Below are 18,334 nucleotides of genomic sequence, written 5' to 3'. Positions count from 1 at the left end.
AAATGATCCTGAGCAGCACAGTTCTATGTTGGCAAATGCAGTTCAATAATGACACTACCTTTGATCACAATGAGAGGGGACAGTGACAGATTTTGAACAATGGCAAACCAAACATGCCTATCACCTTGAGTTGCACCTAAGTACTAAACCAATGTCAATGCCCCGAATGTGAAAGGTTTCTCCAGTTACTGAAACTTTCAGCACCCATATAGTCACTGCTGTTTATTGTGCATCACTGCAGCTGCTACCGCTGGCAAAGTACTGCAGCGCTGACTCATCAAATTGTGTTGATTGTTCAGTATTTCTCGAAGTCCTTGCAGTCTCTTGCAAGGACGCTTTCCACTATAGTCTGTTGAAGTTGTGTTGTTTTAAAAAAAAAAAAAACCCTCGTCACACACATGCATTTATACTGGTAAACATACTTCATCACTCATCTTCACAGTGTATGCAGACCCAGTGGACCCTTAGCCAAAGGTTGAATGATTTAGTGACACATTTCATTTTCTGACTTGTAACAAATTGTACAGCTGGATGATTTTAGGCAAGTTTATTGGTTTCTTTGGAAGTAATATGACCATGTAAATATTCTCCCACCATTGGGGGGGGGGGGGGGGGGGTTCTTTCAGCCATACACACACTTGTGTTCTTTAAGATTTCTTAGATAAGAGAAACTCTTTCCACATTTATCACACATGTACAGTTTCTCCCCTGTGTGAATTCGCTCATGGGCTTTCAGACTATTACCTTGATTAAAACTCTTCCCACATAGAAGACAGCTGTATGGTTTCTCCCCTGTGTGTATTCGCTGGTGTCTATTAAGGTTTCCCAAAATCCTGAAACTCTTCCCACACACAGCACAGCAATACGGTTTTTCTCCGGTGTGAACATTCTGGTGTGTTTTGAGACTACTTTGCTGGGTGAAATTCTTCCCACATTGTTTGCAGCTAAACCGCTTCTCTCCCGTGTGTGTCTGCTCATGTATTTTCAAAGAACCCGCAGAACTGAAACTTTTCCCACAAACTGTACAAATGTATGGGTTTGCCCCTATATGACTTTGCTGGTGTGTTTTAAGGGAACTTAGAGAAGTGAGCCTCTCCCCACATATAATACAGTTAATGGCATTCTCTCCAGTATGACTCAGCAGGTGTGTTCTGAGAGAGCTTGCAGTACCAACACTCTTTCCACAAACAACACATATGTATGTCTTTGTACCTGTGTGAATGCGCTCATGTGTTTTAACTCTACTTTTCTGATTAAAACTTTTCCCACAGGTAGTGCAGCTGTATGGTTTCTCTCCTGTATGAATTCGCTCATGGGCTTTAAGAGTATTGGCTTGATTGAAACTTTTTCCACATGAAACACAGGTAAATGGTTTCTCTCCAGTGTGAATTCGCTGGTGTCTGTTAAGATTACTTGCAATGCTGAAACTTTTCCCACAGATCTCACAGTTGAACGCCCTCTCTCCTGTGTGGACTATTTGGTGTGTTTTCAGTCCATATGCACGATTGAAACTCTTGCCGCATACATCACATCTAAATGGTCTCTCTCCCGTATGAACTTGCCTGTGTTTTTTAAGTAAACTTTTCTGATGAAAACTCATCCCACACTCATCGCAGCTGTACGGTTTCTCTCCTGTGTGAATGAGCTGGTGCATTTCAAGGCTACGTTTCACCGCAAATCCCTTTCCACACTGTGCACAGCTGAACGGTCTCTCCACGGTGTGAACGATCTGGTGAGCTTTAAGATGGAGGAGCTTACCAAAACTCTTCCTACAGTGTGTGCAACTAAAGTTTTTTTCTCCTTTGCCACCTCTCTTGCAGGTCCTCTTGTTACCGCCTTTCTTGAGTCGCTTAGCACTCTGGGTATTCGCAATCTTATCCTTGATAGCCGAGTATGAATCTGCAGGTGTCAACAGTGTGTCCTGGCCTTCTGTCCCTCCTGCAGGTGCTCCACATTCCTCCACATGGTTCTGACGCTCAGTGGCAAGTCCTTCTCCAGCAACAGTGTCAAACTCTACAGGTCCTGTGGGTAACAGCGGGGGTAAGACCATACAACAACAGAGGATCAGTTAATGCACAAAACAATATGGAGAAACACCCTAGTAATGACAGCCTTCTCAGGAACATTACCTTCTCCACTAAGTGTCTGTCCTTCCTGCAGACCTCTGTTCTCCAAGGTTGTGTCACATTCCTCATAGTGTGGATGCTCCGTGGGATGTTCGTCCCCAACTCCAGCACTGAATCCTACAGTTCCTGTGAGGACCATGAAAATAAACCACAGTCCTGACTATTACACTGAACAATGGCCACCAATCAACTTAGAAGGAGATATTTTTTTTTGTTTTATTATTTTTGCTCACTCACACATAACGGTAATGCACATGCAATCACAGGGTATCGCTGCTCAAAAATAATGGCTAACAGTATTTTATAATGACCACAAGAACAGCTTCATGAATAACTGTTTTTTAGTTTTTTTTACATTGGTCTTGAGAATGGGCACAAGAGACGCCACTGTGCAGTCACTCCCTGCTTTTCACACACTGTTCCCACTGACTCCTTACCGTGGCTCATACCTTGGTACTTTATCTAACTACCACCCTCTTCCCTGTAAACACACTCTTGACAACGATCTTTCCCCCAGAATTAGTCACTGTTGTATCTTCATGAGTTATCAGTTGCCTTCTTTACACTGTAACTTAAACTGTGCCTTTGAATCAGATTTTTATATATATATATATATATATATCTGGTTTCAATGGCACATTCTTTGTACACATTCACAACACATCTCCAAAGGATTTCACAGGGTCAAAGGTCAGATTTGAGTATGCTCAGCTGGAATGAAGCTGAAGATTTGTTTACAGTTAGAATCATTCTTTTTAGCAGCTTAAATGATAGCTAGCATCAGTATCTGCACATATATGGAGAAGTATGTTATATGCAATTATTGGACAGCATGGGGTATTTATAGAAATAAATTAGTAATTCAAGTAATGTCAACTGTACCATCTTCACTGATGTCCAGTCCTCCTTCTAAAGGACTACTCTCCAGATCTTCCTCAAGTCCCTCCTCCTTGATAATTATTGATTCAATTCTGTCCTCTATGTCTGAAGGCTGTAACAGAGAAGTGAAATTATTTTCAGTAGAACCCAATTCTCAGGCTTCAGATATTATACATAATTAACATTATATTCCCTCTCCTTATAGTGCCATTCTACTCAACGCACCTTTTCCTGTAATACCATGTACAGACCACAGTATTCTCCTAACCGTGCAGTGCACTATATGGTTCAAAGTCTTACCTACATAGAAAGGGTATACAAGTCTGTGACTTTTTTTTGCTAAATTACGTTTTACTGAAGACGGTGAGGAAACTATTTGGAAACTGCTCGTGAGATCCCATCAAAGATGACTGAAAACTAAACTGTGAAAGAAAAAAACAGTAAAAATTAAATAAAGTTAACACATAAAAACCATAGAAAAACCTCAACTCCCCCTGAGCAATATTTGCTCTATTAGCATTAACATGACAGAATAAATAGGATGTTGAAGCAAAGTTAACATACCTCTGCCAGCATGACCACACACTGCAATGGAGTGACTTCCTCTTCAACATCTGTGGGCTCTGCACCTCCCCACAGACTGACATGGGGACAGTGGGCCTCCTCTGAAACAAAGACAAAACAACTAACCTATTCACCTCATGAGGAGAAACCTGCACAGAGTTCAGTGGAATCACTTCAGACTGAAATGTACACATATACAGCTAGCTATGTAAAACAAACTGCTTGAAAAATGCATTCTCATTCATTGCCATTATCACGGCGGAGTGTCGTTTCTCACCCGTTTCTTCTCTTAATTCACTGCCGACCTGGACTCCGACAGAACGACTGCTTACAGGTCTCTCGTTCACTCCAGCTCTGCCCTCTCCACACCCCTGCACTGTCTTCAGCTTGTGCTCCATCAGCTGTAACTTCTTCTTCAGAGTCCCGTTCTCAGTCTGGCTCTGATCCATTTCCAGCCGCAGAACCGCAGATTCCTCATTGGCAAGTTTGCAGATTTTATTCACTGCTTCTTGGGCCAGCATCTCAAAGAGCGAGGCCAAGTGTGTCTGAAAAAAAATTATTTTGACATTGTCTTAAAGCAAATCCCTGCAGAGAGACTCAAAATCAAGCAAATAAACATTCTCCTGATTGTGTGGAAAACCTAAATCAAAGATCCCTAAAGCATAATATTGACATCAGCCTACTAAACATGAGAAGTTGGATCGCATGAATAAAGCTTTTTCCTACATATCTACTGATGGACATAACTGAAAAAGATACTGCGTTTGGCTAGATTTTGAAATAATCATATTGCCTAGATGTGGAGAAGCTTAAAAGCCTCAGATTAGTTTAACGCCTAACAATTATGCTAACGATTTGTCAATAAAATGAAGTTTGTGCACATGACTGCCATTTTATAGGTGTTAAGGATGCTTAGTAAGAATCGTGCAACTTGTATAAATTCTCTCTATTCTGGGGGACAACTGATTCTGTCAACTCAGAATTCGCACCTCTTTGGGAAGAATAAATACAGACTGGCCAGAATTTCTAGATTTGAGTAAAATAAACATTATTCTAGCCCACATAAAATGGCGTCATCAGTGGATGTGTACACACGCCAGGTGATGTTTAGGAGTTTGGCAGCGAATTATTTTTGAATTCGATCATCAGCTGGTTAAGATCAAATCCCATGGACATCTGGCTGTTGCATGGTTTCAGCCCTTGGAAACCATGCTAGTCATTCTATTTCTACAGAGAATACCACCCCAGCAACAGCCTGGCAAAACAAATATGGCTAATAAGGTTTCTGTGCTTACGACTGTAATACCAAAAGGCATTATCACTTGCTCTCAAGTTAGATGGTTAGCTAATAACTTTAAAGCTAGTTACAATTGGTGAAGCTAGTATCAAGTCATCGACTGGCGTATCATTGACCCTCTTCCTTTTCCGTAGCTGCACGCTTAACTTACCATTTTCGGTTCGCTTTCCATCACCGGGAACTTAACTTTCGGCGCTACGTTCTCACTCTGGCAATGAGACATTTCAAAATGTACCGTGGCTGAGCCCTCTTCGACAACTTTACTTATTTCTGCCAGGACAGCTTTAGCCATTATCTCCATTATGGAGACTATTTGTGTTTGAAAGGTGTTTGACATTCTCACCGTCAGCAACTTAACTACAGTTACTTAAGAATGTAATCAGGACGTGCATAGTTTGTAGTTTCTTAAATCGATTAACCGAAACAGTCTAAGGATCCAAGAAACCCGCTTTTGAAGCGTGATCTGGAGGTAGTATTCTATGTAATAGAAACGAACCTGTATTCAACACCTCACAGGCTTTCTGCTTCCGGTTTCCATAGGGCGTGCGCATTTCATTTTAAAAGCCCATTCCAGGCGGTAAAAATGTGGGACCTAAGGAACAGGTTCCTCACTTGAACAACTTTTTTAGTTTGATCCTGTGAATCGCCAGACATAACTAGTCCATGTTAAAATTCTACAGCGTTTTTCTTGAGGTAACCAATTTTACAACACCAATCCCCAGTTCTGTAGCATTTTTTATTTAAACACTGTAATTTATGAGCAATTGGTAACTAAGTGGTTCCACAGTAAATGTATCGAAAACAGACTGGACATTTATATTTGTTTTTAATCTAGATAATAAACTAACATCATTCACAATTTGTAAAGAAGAAGAGTCATGAATCACAAATATTACATTTAAATATTTACTTCTTTAACATAGCCTTTCTTCCATTTTATTGTTTCCTAATGCAACTGGGTTTTGCTGCAGCATTTGTTACAAAAGGGGATACAACCTCTTATCAACTTCTGTCCCTTATCCAGAAATCTTGGATTGTGAATCTTATGGTAAGTCTTACAGAGTGGAAGTGTAGCATAGGGGTAAAGAACAGGGCTTATAACTGAAAGGTTGCTGGTTCAATTCCATGCTGGGGTACAACTCCTGTACCCTTGGGTCATCCATCCCAGCAAGTGTACTAAGGTTACTTGGTTCAAGTCCAAGCACATTGGGTGTATGTATGCAAACCAGTGTAGTGTATATTATGTGATTTTCATATTAGAGTAGTGTGCCATAGCACTTTGCTACAAAAACTCTTCTAAGATCACTGTTGCTTTCTTTGATATTGTTTACACTAATAATATGATCTATTAAATTATTTTTTGCATAGGTTCTGATATGACATTGTATATGTGTAATTTCACCTCAAAATGTGACAAATGTGCACATACTGGCAAAGCTGTCACACATAAAAAAAACTTTTTTTTTTATCTATAGGATGTTAGCAATTTGTATAGATTTACAGTTGGCTTATAAAATGTTCTCTCATTGTTTTCAGGAGAATACATGGAAAATACCAGCTCTTGTCAAATATAAAACAGTTCAAAATCGTGTCATATGAAAAGACTACAAAGACTTTAATAAATAATTCTTGTGCAACTTGCAGTATCACTGTTCCTAAAATATTGATTATTATATCTGCCAAAATAATTTTTGACTGCAGTCTACCAAATAAATTAAAAAGCTACTGAATTAATGTCAGGTTTCCAAAGATCAAATCCAAACCAGAATATACTGAGAAGAATGTTTATAACCTGTTTGGTCTGCATGAGCAGACTGTTTTATGTGAAACCAATCCTGATGTTGTGAGACTTTCTTTTTTTTATGAACAAGTAACTAGGCACTTTCTTCCATGCCAGATATGGTATCAACAGGACGAGGCTCAACTGTGGAGATTAATCATGTAAGTATATTACCCATACTGTACATTTAACATGACAGATTGTCATAACTTCTCTTTTAGCTCAATTGTTTTATAAAGTATGTTGCTTCTTTTTACAGAATATGTACATTTGATACATTTAGTACACTGATACCCAAAATAGCTCCAGTAAAGTATAATTCAACTGCAACTTATAGAATTTATTACACAACAAAACTGGCTTATTTTGATTATAATTGTATGCTGATAAGTCACAAATGGAATCTGAGAAACCATTGGAGGCCATCTACTCCTGAGTTGATTTATTGCATTTAATCTGCCTGCCAAATAAAGTGTGAAGTTGAGACAGTGTTTTCTGGTGTTTACTGCCTTTACTAAAGGCTGGCTACTGGCTTTCCAAGCATGAGACATAATTGTAATTAATGGAAATGTAGAACAGTGCAACATCTCTCACATTATGTTAATTGCCCCACAAAATATTAATGATGACATGATCAAGGCTTTTGGCTTTGAATGACCTGGCTAATCCCTCCTGCCATGGTTTATTTCAGCCATAAACACACTTGTGTTCTTTCAGATTTCTTATATATGCAAAACTCTTCCCACATTTGTCACACATATATGGTTTCTCCCCTGTGTGTATTTGCTGGTGAGCTTTAACATTATTAGCTTGACTGAAACTTTTACCACATATATGGCAGCTGAAAGGTTTCTCTCCTGTGTGAACACGCTCATGTCTCTTAAGATTACCTATAAAACCAAAACTCTTCCCACAAGTGGCACAGCTAAACGGTTTCTCTCCTGTATGAATTCGCTGATGTAATCTTAGACTATTTGAAAAACTGAAACTGCGTCCACATACACTGCAGCTGAATGGTTTCTCTCCTGTGTGAACTCTCTGGTGTGCCAAAAGTGCACTTATTTGATTGAAACACTTCCCACACTTAACACAGCTGTAAGGTTTCTCCCCCGTATGAATTCGTTCATGTATTTTCAGGGCATAAACTGACCTGAAGGCCTTTCCACATGATTCACAGCTGCATGGCTTCACTGTGTACGTTTTCTCCCCAGTGTGAGCTTGCTCATGGCTTTTCACTGAGACTTCATGGGCGAACCTCTTCCCACATATTGTACAGCTAAATTTCTTTTCCTTTCTACTTGACTTCTTTCCTGTGTGAATTTGCTTATGGGCTTTAGCAGTATTGGCTTGACTGAAACTCTTCCCACAAATATCACAGCTAAATGGTTTCTCTCCTGTGTGAATTCTCTGGTGTCTAGTAAGATTGACTGCAAAACTGAAACTCCTTCCACATATGTCACAACTGAAGGCTTTCTCACCTGTGTGAACTATCTGGTGTGTTTTAAGACTATTTGCACCACTAAAATTTTTCCCACATATGTCACAAGTAAAAGGTTTTTCTCCTGTGTGAACTCTGTGGTGTACTTTAAGGTAACTTGCCTGACGGAAACTCTTACCACATGTAGCACAACTGAATGGTTTTTCACCCGTATGAATTCGCTGGTGAACTTTAAGACTGCGCTTTACTGTGAAACCCTTCCCACAACGTGCGCATTTAAATGGTTTCTCTGCTGCATGAACAATCTGGTGTGTTTTAAGTCTGTATCTTTGACTGAAACTCTTTCCACACTGTGTACAAGGGTACGCTTTCTCTCCTGTATGACTTTGCTGGTGTGTTTTAAGGCAATAAGCAGAACTGTAAGTCTTCCCACAAACATCACAACTGAACAGTTTCTCTTCTGAGTGAACCCTCTGGTGTGTTCGAAGTCCACGTTTCTGGCTGAAACTCTTACCACACTTAGCACAGCTGTATGGTTTCTCTCCCGTGTGAATTTGCTTGTGCATTTCAAGGCTGCGTTTTATCGAGAATCCCTTCCCACACTCTGTGCAGCTGAATGGTTTTTCCACTGCATCAACAGTCTGATTTTTTTTAAGATTACATTTCCCGTGGTTTACACAACTGGACCTTTTCTCTTCTTTTCCAGCTGTCCCAACAGTCTTCAGGTTCTTCTTGACATGCTTTGTACTCATGGTACACCTGTCTTTAATTGAAGTATGAGTGATTGACCCAGCTGGTGCGGACTGTCCATCCTGTTCCTCTCTGTTGTCAGCAGTTGTGTCACATTCCTCCACACGGCTCTGATGCTGAACAAGAGGTTTCTCTCCAGAATCAGTGCCAAACTCTACAGGTCCTGTGTAAACAGAAAGAGTAAGAACATACTCAAAAGGAATGAGTTAATGAAACACTGTGTGTGATAATAATGACACTTTTCTCAAGACTTTTACCCTCTCCAGTAATCCCTAGCCCTTCCTGTAGATCTTGGTTCTCTAGATCCTCTTCAATGATCTCCTCCTTGATGATAATTGATTCAGGTCTGTCCTCCTCCACATCTGCAGACTACAAGAAGGGATCATTATTCTGAAAGAAACCCAACTCCCAATCATCATGTGTAAGACACACAAATACGCAATCACGTCGCACAGGCACTAGATTAAAATACAGCTTTACAATATATCATGGTTCTCAGACAAGACAAAATTTATAATACTAATGTTAAATGAAAAGGTGATGCAGCTGACATCAGTACACCTTCCCATACTTAGACAGGTATACAATGAAGCTTGGCAATGTAATCTTTGAAGGCCTAGTTTTTCTGTCACAAATGTTTACAAAGGCAAAATTACCTTTTAGGCCCTATGATAATACACCGCCCCATTACAAAAGAGTCAAGAAGTCCAACATCTTAGAAATAACTCACTCCTAAATATACTGCAAATTGGATAAAATGAGGATAAAATGCAGGCCCACAAACAGCAAGGTGAACAGACCTCTGCCATCGTGACCACACGCTGGAATGGTGCAACTTCCTCTTCCACATCTGTGAACTCTGCACCTCCCCACAGACTGGCAGTGGGACAAAGGCCATCCTCTGAACACAAAGGTGAATTCACAAACCAAAATATTTACATTCACATTTCTTCTGGAATCAAAATTTTACACACAGCTAAGGCAATACCACCCCGATATAAATGCACGCAGAGGTTTCACAAGCAGGAAAATCAATGCACTGTAGCTCCTTACCACATTCTGCTCCTGTTAATTCAACCCCGGCCTGAACTCCGACAGAGCGGCTGTGTCCAGAGTTCTCTCTTGATCCTGCTGCTCCCTCCCCTCTTCCCTGAGAGGTCTTCAGCTCACGCTCCATCAGCTCCAATTTCCTCTTCAGGGCTCCATTCTCACTCTGACTCTCAGACATTTCCAGCCGCAAAACCGCAGACTCCTCACTGGCGAGCTCGCAGATTTTGTCCACTGCCTCTTTAGAAAACGCTTCCATAATGGAAGCGAACTGTGTCTGGAAAAGCAGCATAAATAAATATCTATTGACAAGTCAATCGGAAGATCTTTCGTCCTAGCGCAATCGCTTCGATTAGTTTCACAGTTCAGCGGGTGAGCAAAGAATCTATGTAATTTTGCTAATTTCATAAAGATGAAAGGAAAAATATAATTTTAATATTTTCACATGATGAGACAAAGCAGAGGAATATACCAGCTCCTCCAGCTATATGCTCAGATGAAAACAGGAATCTCTCAAACATCATACTGAAAGGGATTTTGATGTACTGTCTTTGTTCACCCCCTTTCCATTATAGAATAGTCAGGGATACCACTCTTAAACCATGTTCCAAAAAGAATCTGTCAAGCATGAAAGTAATATCTACATCACTGTAATAACTCAGTTATAATTACACCAAAAACAACTTGTATCAGTTCCTTAATACACAAACATTTCAAAGAACACTGTAGGCAAGTACAGCTTCAGTAATGTATAAAGCATTACAACAGCTGTCTAACTTTGACTGAAAAGAAGCATATCTATACCTGTCAGACCCTGTCTCAACTTGCTAATTAATGTCTCAAATGGTCCGTTTTTGAATAATCGGCTACACCTGAAATTGTTTTACTAATTAGATGGATGTATTAGAACGAAATGTCATTTTCTATATTTGTTGTTGCATATCTTTAACAGCCACGTTCAATATCAGCTAATAATAGCCGTTTCCAGCATCAACTGTAAGTAGCCACCATCGTTTTTGCACAATGTACACAAGAAAACGGGCGTTACAGAGCATTGGTCACGTGGTTTCGGTGCCTGACACGAACCCCGTCTATATCGCTATGAGAGAGAGTTCCTACTCTGGTCTGCGCAGCGCGCAAACCAAAACACTACACATTATAGACGTGCGACTGTCTTCTTCACCAGTAGACATAACTCACCATCAAAGTAAATTTCTTCGGCATTTCTTCTGCGCTGTGATCCTGAGACACTTTAAAACTTAACACGACAGAGTCCAGGTCAACAACTTTCCTAATTTCTGCTAAGGCCGCTTTTGCCAACAGCTCTATGGTGGAGGCTATTCGCGTTTGAAAACTATTCGACATTCTCTCTCTTGAAAATCTCACACTAGCTCCTCCACAATGAAAATATTCAGTCGTTCGTTTTGAAGGCCAAAATCCATAAAACTCGCACTCAATATGGTCACATCAGGCTCAATAACCTTACATCTGAACGCTATCTAGTACGTAAAGTGGTAACGTTAGTCTATACCGAGAGCTTCGTGAAGCTGGTAAATGTTGCTGGTCACAATAACGTACTTCCGGTTTAAGCTTTTCATAATAAAAGTTGCCTGAAATGAGGGCATTTTGAGGTAGCATTATTTATGAAGCGTACCTCGTCTTCTTTTTCAGTCAATAATATATTGAAAGGGAAAATGTATACTTTACACTTATACCACATTTCACTGATTAACTTTTCATGGTATGCAAATGAAATTTCAGTTGATACTGTCAAACTCACATTAACTCCAAGCAATAGTTAGAAAAAGCTTTATGTCTTGTGAAAGAGAGGTAAATCTGTCCTTGTACAACCATATGCTCATCCTCCCCCACATTTCTTAAATATTTTGAAAGTTTTAGAAATCTTATGTTCCTGTCACTGGCTTAAACAACTAACAAGATGAAATTTTTCTGTTGTTATTTCTCTGTAGTTTTAGCCAGTGTCACTGAGTATCATGGGAAGAAATATACCATATTCCATGAGAAAATTTTGTATATTTCTTAGGTGCAGTTTATACCAAAGACTATCTTTTCATCCATCTGAAAAATGCAAACACATCACGAGAATGGCTCCCTGCAAATCTTTCAAAAAACAAGTAACAGTTGTAGACCTGATACCATCTGGACCCCTTAACATGATGGCAATGCAAGAACAGTTTTCCAAATTGCATCTAAGGTGAGGAAATGTAACAAAAAATAACTGTCAGATGTAAAAATTCAGCTGAAACTTAAAAAGCGCTGTGCTTGGAAAATGCATTTCCAAATAATAATGTGATGTTTTGACTACATGAATTCTCCTTTATTATAAGACCTCTGTGTGTAAAAGCATGAAATAAATCGATCATATGTCTGCTGTTGGATAGCTAACTGTGGTGTCATTTGATGCACAAATTAGACAAGTTAGTTACAAAAAGTGGAGGTTATTTTGTTTGAAGTACGTTTTAGCAGTCAAAACTCCGCAGAACTCTACTCATTCAGGAGTTCATATATATCACAAGCAACCCCACTTTTGAAATTTTCTGTGCTCATAAAATAGGAATCTTCAGAAAATTTCACCAAAACAGTTTTAGAATGGCAAATGAGTCTCTCAGTTTGTTTTCAGGCATGACTACCCAAAAAGGGGCAACAAAAGGCATCTGTTGTACTGGGCAGGGTGACCTCCCATTGCCACATCTGACTGAGGTCATACAGCCGGAATTTTTGTTAATGTAGAAAGAGACTGGACAGGCACTAAGCAAGGCACCTAACAAGGCGCCTTGATGCAAACACACAAATCATTGATACTTTCCTTCTCTCCCACTGTCAAAGCTCAGTTAACTCACCAGCAAAGGCAATTTCTGCAGTAACTCTTTGTCATGTTGATCCTGGGACATTTCAAAATAACAAAACATGACAGATTGCAGGTTGACAACTTTACTGCCACCTTTTACAAAAACTTTTGATGGAAGCTATTTGTGTTTCAAAAGTATTCAACATTCTCACTCTTACATACACTACCTATGTCAGCAACCTCTACCAAAAGAGGAAACTGTTATGAAAGTCGAAATTCAGAAAGTGGTGCACTACAGAGACAGTAATGTTACACTTGTTCAATTTCTGATAAAGAAAGTGGTAATGTGTGATGGGTTGCAAGGAGAGGGAAAACTTAGTGGTGATCACAGGTAGGGATTTCAAAATAAAAGTGATGTTATCAAGTTCAAGCACATTATGCATAGTATCCTGAAATAGGCCCCTGTGACAATGTACCTTGCATTCTATAATAATATTGCAATAGTACCATATAGAACTGCAAAGGTGTTATTCTTGCTGCCAAGTTAACCTGAATTCATCAGAAAAGCAACACTCCAGTGGCATGTGTAGATTAGTAGTAAACAGTTCTTGCTATTTCTATGGTTTTAAAGGAATACACTGCAACATGAAAACTTCAATGATATGACCTGTCTTTGCTCTTAATTCTTCTCCAATCCCAATCGAGAAAAATTTAGTGCTACCAAATTTTAAAAGTAAAAGTTACAGTGGACTGATGACAATTGAAGATGTATATCTCTAAAATCAATGAACTGTTATGTGCCATTTACTAATAACCTAATAATAGACTAATATTTTATGATATCATTCGGCTCCAGTGTCTCTTCTCACAAATCAAAAAAATTGGTCCAAAATGTTTGTTGGCATGTGAAAAGTAACAGGAACTGTATACATGACCTATAACATTTTAACAGCAGCTCATTGAACAAATCAAATGAACATTCCATTATATGAGATTGTAATGAACACAAATAATGGGTGATTATGGCTCATCGAAACAAATGCAGTTTTGCTGCAAACGGCTGCTATCAGGTGGTTGTAACTGATTTTAATTTCCCCAGGTTCTGAATTCTTGTGAAAATAAATTATACACATTCAAACAATGTTTCAAAAACCCTAATCCCATGCTTGGGATTATATTTACAGCATTACATTTACAGCAAAACTTTAAACATAAAAGCAAGTCTACAACTAACAGCTCAGTGCAGCAGTCAGTACATCTCTGATGACTTGCTTACATGCTTCTGAATCATCTCACTCACTCACTCATTGCCCTTTTGGGTCAATCAAATGTTTCTAACCTTGGAAAGGGAATAGTAACTTTGAGATGCACTCTTTGGTAAGAGTTGTCCTTTTGCCACATAACTTATTAGTAAAGGGAACGTTGATAGCTGTCCTTGCTCGTCTTCAACACCATGGTTTGTGAGGAATGATGATTTTGTCTGCTTATTTGTCGGATGACTTCAGCCAGAGTGATAAAGGCATCATTGCAAGAAAAAAGCTGTATGGTATCAGGTTACGAGAACGTCTTGAATTATTCTTAGGTCTGGTTTATTTTCGATGACTTCCTGTTTTATAATACATCCCTTTGCATTGTGCAAGGACAAAAAAGATTCCTGCAAATCTCAAATTAAAATGCAATGCAATCTTAATTGCACACACGATACCAGTTGCACTGTCTAAACCAAAGACAAAGCAAAAGTAGGTTCTTGAATGACACATCTCAAAGAATGGAGATGTAACAAAACTCTGTCAAATACAGAAGTGGGAATAAATGTTCAACAGTTGTGTGCTTGAAAAATGCACAAATGAAAATGTAATATCCTGAACCACATGAATTTTGCACACAGTGCTCTCTTTATGTGAGAACCTTGCAGGAACTGTAGAATGTAGAATTAATGGAAGATTCCTGATCACCACTTTACTGCTAAATATCTAACTTGTGGGTCTCATTCTAATGCTGCTCAAAGCTATTTCAATCTGAGTTGGTTTTAAAAGATGTGGAATGATTACTCTCCTTCCACACAGTGCAGAAAGCTTCATTTAACCATAAACACACTTATGTTCCTTAAGATTTCTTAGATAAGCAAAACTCTTCCCACACTTATCACACATGTATGGTTTTTCTTTTGTGTGAATTTGCTGGTGAGCTTTAACATTATTAGCTTGACTGAAGCTTTTCCCACATATTTCACAGGTAAATGGTTTTTCTCCTGTGTGTGTACGCTGATGTCTCTTCAGATTACCAACAAAGCCAAAACTCATCCCACATACAACACAGGTAAATGGCTTTTCTCCTGTGTGAATTCGCTGGTGTGTTTTAAGACCATTTGGAAGACTGAAATTCTTCCCACAAACATCACACCTGAATGGTTTTTCTCCTGTATGAACTCTCTGGTGTGTTATAAGTGCACTGGGCTGACTGAAATTCTTCCCACACTTAACACAACTGTATGGTTTCTCTCCTGTGTGAATTCGCTCATGTGTTTTAAGGGAATATGCACAACTGAAACTCTTTCCACATGTAACACAGCTGCATGGTTTCTCTATCATTTGTTTCTCTCCTGTGTGAATTTGCTGGTGTTTTTTAAGTAAACATTTGTACATGAACCTCTTCCCACATGTGGCACAGCTGAATGGTTTCTCTCCTGTGTATGACTTTTCATCTGTGTGAATTTGTTTGTGGGCTTTCATATTATTAGCCTGACTGAAACTCTTTCCACATACATCACAGCTAAATGGTTTTTCTCCTGTGTGAATTCGCTGATGTCTATTAAGATTAATTGCAAGACTAAAACTCTTCCCACATATATCACAGCTAAAAGCTTTTTCCCCTGTGTGAACTATTTGGTGTGTTTTTAGACTATTTGCACAACTGAAACTCTTGCCACATACGTCACAGGTAAATGGCTTCTCTCCAGTGTGAACCCTATGGTGTATTTTAAGATAACTAGCCTGACGAAAACTCTTCCCACATGTAACGCAACTGTATGGCTTTTCGCCTGTGTGAATTCGCTGGTGGACTTTAAGACTGCGCTTTACTGTGAATCCCTTACCGCAATGTGAGCAGCTAAAAGGTTTCTCTACTGCATGAACAATCTGGTGCGTTTTCAGATTACGTTTCTGGCTAAAATTCTTCTCACATTTAAGGCAACTGTATGTCTTCTCAGAATGAGTTAACTTATGTTTGTCGAGAGTCCGTTTCACAGCAAAACCTTTTCCACATTCTGCGCAGCTAAACGGTTTCTCCAGCCCATGAACAACCTTTGGAGCTTTAAGACGTCTCTTACTAAAACATTTTGCATAATTTATGGAACCAATCCGTCTTTTTCCTTTGCTAGCTCTCTGCTTCTTCTTCAAGCTTCCGTTCGTATCTTTAAGATCCAAGTTTGACTCAGCTGCTGTAAGTGTGCCCTGTTCCTCTGTGGGTTCTTCAATTGCCTCCACACTGTTTTCAGTGCTGAGTCTCTCTTGAGGATCAGTGCTTTGCTCTAAAGTTCCTGTGGGTAGGAGCAAGAGCAAAAAAAACACACGTATAAAGTTCTATTCAATAACACAAGTAAAAAGTGATAGACACCAATAAGTACAGCTTTTGGAAAAATCTTACTCTTACCTTCACCCTCACTGATCTCGTTTCCTTGCTCTGTATCACTGTTTCTCGAGTTGTTTTCAACAGTCTCCTCCTTAACAATAACTGATACGGGCCCATGGTCTACCACATCAGGAGACTGTAACAGAACAATGACGCTATTATCACTATTAGCAGTACAGCCCCCTTATCACACGTACATAAATTTTTTTTGACTGGATGCAAATGTAATGTACTAATGACATTAGCTAATGGCATAATGTCATGTACTAATACACCAAACATTTCACTCACACACCCATGTTCCTGCAACATAATGTATTGTAGGCTTCACATTTGCATTGCCTCCAATGTTGTATCCCAATACAAAAATCCCAAATTTAAATGTTGCCCTCTGAGGAGAAATTATTTTCCTAGCCCTATCAGTAGCCAGTAGCATGGAAGGACACACTGCACAAATAACTAATGTGCTTTGCTGAAATGGACAGCCACTACACTTCTCAAGAAGGAAAGTTTATTGTTTCAATTAAAATTACTTAAAGTTTCATTACATATCATGAAGAACATCAGTTGGCTGATATCTGCAAAGGAAAAGGTGATAAGAATGAGTTATGAGGCAAGCTGTAACAAACCCCTTATACTGCAGGACTAGTTTTACTAATGAACAGGCCAGGTGTTATTAGGTACTAGGAGGTAGCTGGAAACAAACAGCGGGCAACAGATTAAGACCTAGAGATCAGTGACTGGGCCAAGACCAAGGCCACTTGAGTCCACTACAAAACTGACACTGAGATTCCACTGTGTATGCTGTGATCATGTCGATATGTAGTACAATCAAACTGCCAACCTGAAGCCCACTGTGTCCAGAGCTCTCTTTGCATCCTGCTGCTCCCTCCCCTCTTCCCTGAGAGGTCTTCAGCTCACGCTCCATCAGCTCCAATTTCCTCTTCAGGGCTCCATTCTCACTCTGACTCTCAGACATTTCCAGCCGCAAAACCGCAGACTCCTCACTGGCGAGCTCGCAGATTTTGTTTGCTGCATCCTTGGCGAGTGTCTCCATACTAGAAGCAAACTGTGCCTGAGAAGTAACACAAAGACATTCTGTCACCCAACTCAGACATTTCTATTTCAGGACCCTTGGGGGGGGAGGGGACCTCCTTACAAAATTATAAAAATACTAGTGTTACCTTCTAAGTTTGAAAAAAAGTGAAGATAATAAATTTGATAAATTTGATAAATGCAGTACAATTAAACAAGACAGATGCAAAAAAAAATGCCTGACCCAGTCAAAGTGACGTACCAAAACAAACACTAAATGACAGCAGCACATGAAGTATAAAGTTAAAGTCTGGTAGAAGTACTGTCTGGCCCACTTCATGGAGGTATACTTGTTTGTCTTTAGCCTCATAACACTTCGGCCTATACTCACAAGTGTCAGTCACTGTTACAGCACTAAGTAGTATCAGTGTGTCTCAACTTAGTATGGCCTCTAATACGGTCATCACACATGATCACATTTTCGCGCAAGTAGACATATATCCTTCCATTGTCAATTTTAATGCCTGTGCTGAGCTGCAACAATATGAAGCGGCTTAGACATGGTGCCTTTAAACGCCACGGTCACGACTACTCATGAGCTCCGCGTCTTCATTTCGCTTCATTTCGCTCACCATGGACGCTGCTGCCATTTTCCGCGCTTCATTCCCATCCTCACTTCCAGATCCTTCAACAGGTATCTCAGCAGCGGAGCTTTCGTTGACAAGCTTACTCATTTCTGCCACGGCCGATTTGGCTACTATCTCCATGATGGAGGCTACTTGTGTCTGAAAAGTGTCACAGTCCGACATTCCCTAAACGATTTTACGTCAGCCATGTCAGAATGTCCTTAGGGTTTGCATGGCTTTGAGAACATAAGTCGATGATAAAACCGAGCTGACGGCTGCTTAACAGTTGTAGCAAGTTAGTTGCGTGCATTTACAACTCCTGTGGGACAGAAACATCATGCACACAACTGAAC

General features: G+C 39.7%; 3 protein-coding genes across 3 annotated transcripts; all 3 read right to left on the bottom strand.

Annotated features, from left to right (window-relative positions):
• Nucleotides 1-612: 612 nt before the first annotated feature.
• Nucleotides 613-5,244, bottom strand: LOC118783263 (oocyte zinc finger protein XlCOF6-like). The gene is made up of 6 exons (XM_036537030.1): nucleotides 5,018-5,244; nucleotides 3,847-4,114; nucleotides 3,570-3,670; nucleotides 3,009-3,117; nucleotides 2,130-2,252; nucleotides 613-2,022 (listed from the first exon to the last, which is right to left on the bottom strand). Exons 1-6 carry the CDS (start codon nucleotides 5,201-5,203, stop codon nucleotides 623-625), a joined length of 2,187 nt encoding a protein of 728 aa, XP_036392923.1. The 5' UTR covers nucleotides 5,204-5,244; the 3' UTR covers nucleotides 613-622.
• Nucleotides 5,245-6,955: 1,711 nt separating this feature from the next.
• LOC118783262 (zinc finger protein 260-like) lies at nucleotides 6,956-11,372 on the bottom strand. The gene is made up of 5 exons (XM_036537029.1): nucleotides 11,082-11,372; nucleotides 9,888-10,158; nucleotides 9,635-9,735; nucleotides 9,092-9,203; nucleotides 6,956-8,997 (listed from the first exon to the last, which is right to left on the bottom strand). The coding sequence occupies exons 1-5, from the start codon at nucleotides 11,244-11,246 to the stop codon at nucleotides 7,334-7,336; spliced, it is 2,313 nt and encodes a 770-aa protein (XP_036392922.1). The 5' UTR covers nucleotides 11,247-11,372; the 3' UTR covers nucleotides 6,956-7,333.
• A 3,128-nt stretch (nucleotides 11,373-14,500) lies between these two features.
• Nucleotides 14,501-18,334, bottom strand: LOC118782957 (gastrula zinc finger protein XlCGF57.1-like). The gene is given in 6 exon segments (XM_036536594.1): nucleotides 14,501-15,977; nucleotides 15,980-16,017; nucleotides 16,067-16,228; nucleotides 16,342-16,456; nucleotides 17,165-17,395; nucleotides 17,988-18,334. Coding segments are annotated over 6 exon segments (1,929 nt in total). The 5' UTR covers nucleotides 18,165-18,334; the 3' UTR covers nucleotides 14,501-14,771.

The sequence above is a fragment of the Megalops cyprinoides genome, chromosome 9, assembly GCF_013368585.1.
Source record: "Megalops cyprinoides isolate fMegCyp1 chromosome 9, fMegCyp1.pri, whole genome shotgun sequence".
Classification (NCBI taxonomy): Eukaryota; Metazoa; Chordata; class Actinopteri; order Elopiformes; family Megalopidae; genus Megalops; species Megalops cyprinoides.
Note: the sequence above shows the minus strand (reverse complement) of the source record. Positions and strands in the feature narration are given on the sequence as shown.

Bases quoted from the DNA above. Each gene is read 5' to 3' on its own strand.
- LOC118783263 (XM_036537030.1), bottom strand. From the start codon at position 5,203: ATGTCAAACACCTTTCAAACACAAATAGTCTCCATAATGGAGATAATG. The intron at 3,671-3,846 runs GTGAGAAACGAC...TCTTTGTTTCAG, and splicing joins TGAATTAAGAGAAGAAACGG to AGGAGGCCCACTGTCCCCAT. The intron at 3,118-3,569 runs GTATGTTAACTT...TCTCTGTTACAG, and splicing joins GTGTGGTCATGCTGGCAGAG to CCTTCAGACATAGAGGACAG.
- LOC118783262 (XM_036537029.1), bottom strand. From the start codon at position 11,246: ATGTCGAATAGTTTTCAAACGCGAATAGCCTCCACCATAGAGCTGTTG. The intron at 9,204-9,634 runs GTCTGTTCACCT...CCCTTCTTGTAG, and splicing joins GTGTGGTCACGATGGCAGAG to TCTGCAGATGTGGAGGAGGA. The intron at 8,998-9,091 runs GTAAAAGTCTTG...CTGTTTACACAG, and splicing joins GCTAGGGATTACTGGAGAGG to GACCTGTAGAGTTTGGCACT.